The sequence below is a fragment of the Arachis ipaensis genome, chromosome B05, assembly GCF_000816755.2.
Source record: "Arachis ipaensis cultivar K30076 chromosome B05, Araip1.1, whole genome shotgun sequence".
Taxonomy (NCBI): domain Eukaryota; kingdom Viridiplantae; phylum Streptophyta; class Magnoliopsida; order Fabales; family Fabaceae; genus Arachis; species Arachis ipaensis.
The window spans coordinates 8,838,211-8,842,786 of NC_029789.2; the positions used below are offsets into that span (position 1 = coordinate 8,838,211).

The 4,576-nt window shown below is 32.7% G+C and overlaps 1 protein-coding gene across 1 annotated transcript in view; it reads right to left on the bottom strand.

Moving 5' to 3' along the window:
- The window catches only part of LOC107642798 (upstream activation factor subunit spp27), a 5,108-nt gene continuing 1,659 nt past the window's right edge, over nucleotides 1,128-4,576 (bottom strand). The window contains exons 2-6 of the mRNA XM_016346275.2: nucleotides 3,545-3,662; nucleotides 3,222-3,396; nucleotides 2,769-2,849; nucleotides 2,246-2,421; nucleotides 1,128-1,602 (exon numbers count right to left, since the gene is read on the bottom strand). Of these exons, the coding sequence (XP_016201761.1) occupies nucleotides 1,477-1,602; nucleotides 2,246-2,421; nucleotides 2,769-2,849; nucleotides 3,222-3,396; nucleotides 3,545-3,662 (676 nt within the window). The 3' untranslated portion in view covers nucleotides 1,128-1,476. The remainder of the gene's footprint in view (nucleotides 1,603-2,245; nucleotides 2,422-2,768; nucleotides 2,850-3,221; nucleotides 3,397-3,544; nucleotides 3,663-4,576) is intronic.

The following is a 4,576-nucleotide window of genomic DNA, read 5'->3' on the forward strand; positions in this document are numbered from 1 at the left end:
TGGACAAGAGAAATATTATTTACATTTAAAATTAAATTTAGCTAATTTACATATATTTTTATGAATATAATAATAAATTTTTTGAAATTTTTTATGTACATTTTTAGATTTATGATGACAAACAACGAGATGTATAAAGAAAAGGATAGATATGGAAGTGATGGGGAACAAGATGAAAGCGAGAGAAGAATGGGTATTTATTTTTTTAGCAGAGTAAATAATTAAATTTGTTTTTAAAAAATTATTCGTTACTTCGTTGTTTATGACATCAGAACTTATTGATATGATACATTAAGTAACTACACATTTGACAATTCTAATTGAATGCTAACCTGATAAATTTATAAAATTATATCAAATTAATCTTAACTTTAAACACTTCAATACTTTAAAATATTGAATAATATTTTAAAAATAAATTTGACTATTTATTTTATTATTTTAATTATAAATAAATTTGTGTCATTTTAATCTAAATTACCAAAAATCTAGAAGTCCAACTATCCAAATAATACAGGCTTAAGTTGGCCCAAGTTGAGAGGTTGTAATGTATTTGAGCCGTTTCGTGGAATCCAACCCAGGACCATGTGGCTAAACGAGCGCTTAAAAATTAAGTTGGGTTGGTCTAATTGTTTGTTTATTAATACCCATCAACTTTGTATTCACTTAAAATTTCATAAAAGTGATCCTATTGATAAAATTTTCATATTTCTTTTTTCTTTAAATTATTCCCCACCAAGAGAAATCCTTTAAATTTGTATTCTAGCCACAATTTATAAATATGCTACCTGCTGCTATAGTTATCGTTATCGAAATTCGAAAGTACTACAAATCATAACACAAGACAACCTTAAGCAAGTCGAAATTGGTCGGTAATTCTTCTTGCCAAACCATAGAGATAGAATCAATCAATTTAGGCTAAGAACTAAAAACGGAACAGTCTTCATTTAATTTTTCGAGAAATTTGACTGTATAAAATAATAATTAAAATGTAGTTATTTCGCGTAAGAACTAAGAACCACAAGGATAGTAATTCATAATAAAGTCGTGAATACAGTCTTGAGCCCTATTATTTGGATGGCCACCGCCTTTCAAATTAGACTCCCTAGGAAGTAGGAATCGGTATATATAACATTTCTCTTTTGATTTCTAGGTTTCTATATTGTCAGTATTGTATGAAGACAACATTATCCTTGCAACCTTAGAACTAAGAAGGTAGAAAAATACAAAACTTCTAGGATGCCAAGCGGCAAAACACGATATTGAAAAGAAGGAAAAGAATAAATAAAAAGGTCATGTGACATTAAAATCTTGTACAAAAATTTACTGAAAATCTGTGTCATTCTACTACTTCTATTTCACCTGTGGGCAGACCATGCCAAAAACATAGATAAAAGACATTCCAAAACTAATTTGAGGTACGAAATTTCCCACCCGATTTTGACATGCTTGACCGAACCACAATTTACAAGCAGTTTATTGCTCTGCCTTTATAAAATGAGGAGCCAGCAGTTTGGTAACAGTGAAGCCAGTGAAGGTGTCAAGATCGAAGAGCTCTTTCAGCTTCTTGTCACATATTATTTTCCTCTTGTCAGAAGGATCCTTCACAAAACCAAATAAACTTCAGAACATGTGTTTTACCCCGCATGTACCGCATAATAACAAAGCTACATTAAGTATGGACATGCAGCTTAAGTGTGATTGGATTTGAAAAGAAAAAGAAATCAAATTTATTTGTAAATCTTAAGTTCAATGAAATGATGAATCTTGCATCGACATTGCAAATGCATGATAGAAGTTCTGGCCAACTGATTCATGGGTCACAATGAATATACCTATTGAATTTGTTATCAAATTCTAGGCTCTAAAGGCTGTAACAGGAAGTTTATTTGAATCATTAGTAGAAGAATATGATAAAGTCAAACAGCACTGATTGACTTGATTAAGAGAAGTCAGAGGCCTTTGGTTTACATCAAACTTGAAACACAATTCTGCATCTTGAGTTCCACAACACTGCATATGGCACAAGCTATCTAGAAATCTGAACATTGCATTGCTTGAGGTGTGCCATTTGAAATGGCTATGATAACTTTGATGCAGCTAATATTATGTTATGCAGCCAAAAATGTAAGATGGTTTGAATACGTCTTTTCAAGCTTTTGAAATGGCTATTTAAAGGAGAGATCATTAGAGCTTTAATTAAACAATGTATGCAGCTAGTCAACAACTTAAAGAAGTGACATACCTGAAGGTTGTTTCCTTTTATGTAATCCCACATTCTTTTTATAACCTCAGCTCTTGATAACTCACTTTCTCCAGTACCAAGGAAATTTACAAGGGCATCTGATAGTTGAAGAGGTGCAAGAAAACCTGATTTCCCCCCCTTCTGACGTTTTTCCTTTTTCTTTGGTTCCTCTGATTCTGTCAGAGTAGGTAAAGGATGCAGTGAACATGCTATTTTCATATAAAATTTGTATCAACAAGTATAACAATACGAAAACCATTACCACATACCATGAGTTACCCCCAAAAAATAAGATTGTGCGTCTAATGATTTCAATTCCGAATATAAGTGATAACTCATTTCACCCGGACCCCCACTTAATAGTTAAAACAAATAAGGAATAATCTAAGCAATCAAAATACAATTAGAAGTAACAAAGTAAACTACAATAAAATAACAGAAGCAAAACTCTATAATTCGCAAGGAAATGACACTGATCTGTATGCAAATAATGTATAACATTAGCCCAATGAATTATTCATACCGCCTTCTCTCTCATGTTTCTTCTGCTTTTCCTTTTCCTTCTCCTTTTCCTTTTCCTTTGGTGCTGTCTTCACCGGGATAACTACATCAAGATAAACAGTTTAAACATTATTATTCAAGTTATCTTAAGAGAAAACTACAGGACTAAGAAAAGGGCCTGAAGGGATATCAAGTCACAATGTCATAGAACAATGGTTACAGGAGTATAATTATATCATGCTTAAAAATACGATACAAGAAAAATGCTTTAAAAGAGTAACTCTTAAAAAGAGAAGACAGTTTCAAAATATTAGAACCCACATAATCATAAGAACATTACACAACGAAATTTAAAAAAGGATTACAAATCTTGCCAGACAAGCACAATGGAAGATAACAATCGAAAGGAATATACATCTTATTGGAGAATAACATAAGAACCAGTAAATGGAAGAACAAGGTTGCAGGTGCATACCGTCATCTGAATCTAATGGCCAGATATGCTTTGTTAGTGCTTTATTCATTTGGAACATGTTGATGGAATCGACACCAAAAATAGCTCGCAATGGTTCATCACAAATGATATTTCGCCTATTGTTTGCATCTTGCAAATTGTTCTCCCTAATATAGGCCCATAATTGCTTAACAACCTAAGACCAACCCCCCCAAAAAGAAAAGGGAAGATGTCAAAAAGCTGGACTCAGAATTACATCAATTTTAGGTACCCTCCCAGATACAACTGGAGTGACCTATCCCACTATCATTTTTTTTTTCCGGTTGCGGAAAAAGGAAAGATACCTCAGTCCTGGCCATTTCTGGTGCTCCAGTGAATTTCTGAAGTTGTGGAGACAGGCTACATAGTTTACAAAAACCGCCACCTCGTTTTTTTACTACCTCACTACCTTCCTTGTTAGATCTGAAACACAGATGGAACAGCATTTATTAAAACAATGGATCCTTCCCATGCAAAATATTACACCTATACATGTACATATTACAACACTTATATGTAATAAACATCAACATAACAGTTCTGTTACACAAATCATTTGTGCAAAGTTTCTATTAGTATCTGTAAGATATTTGAATCAGTGTAATACAAAATTTCTTTATGCAGCTTGTCTGGTAAAAAAGTTGAATTATTGCATTAGATATTTTGAAGACTACAACCTTTCTGCAAAAGAATTTTCGCCTTCCTTCTATCCTTATTGGCAAACGGGGTCAAACTAAAAAAGAAGAAACCGTTAATGTATGATGGTCATGGTGTTCAAGAAAGTCTTACATATGACAATTCTAGGCAGTTCCAAGGCATGATGGTATAAATTTTTTACTTCAAGACAAGTCACACCAATTGTTTCGGGTAAAGTAGCATTGTCTTTTAGGTAATTAACTCACAAATTTTGGGAGATCATCAATTATAAGTATAATAAAGAAAATAGAGAAAAACAATTTCGCAGAAAAAACATTTTACATGATTTCTGTTTAATTAATTGTTTGGGGCAGGGAAGGAATTTAACTTGGAGACTCTAAAAGCTAAAAGGCCACCTCTGGAGTAATTCTCCTGCAGGCAATCATGCAAGTGTATAAGTATCAGCATCTCACTTCAGGGATCTAAGCATAATAATCACTAGCATAGGTGACTGATCATTCATGCACTAAGAGTCTTTTATATGTTTGAAATATTAATTACAAAAGCATAACCTTCTTCCCATTCTTATCTTTACAAAATCTTGAAAATAGACTATATTTTCAGAAACCAAACAGGTCCTTATTCTGCTAAATCAACTCGAAGAAGGTATCGTGGTTCAATTAATTGTTGACATCCATGGA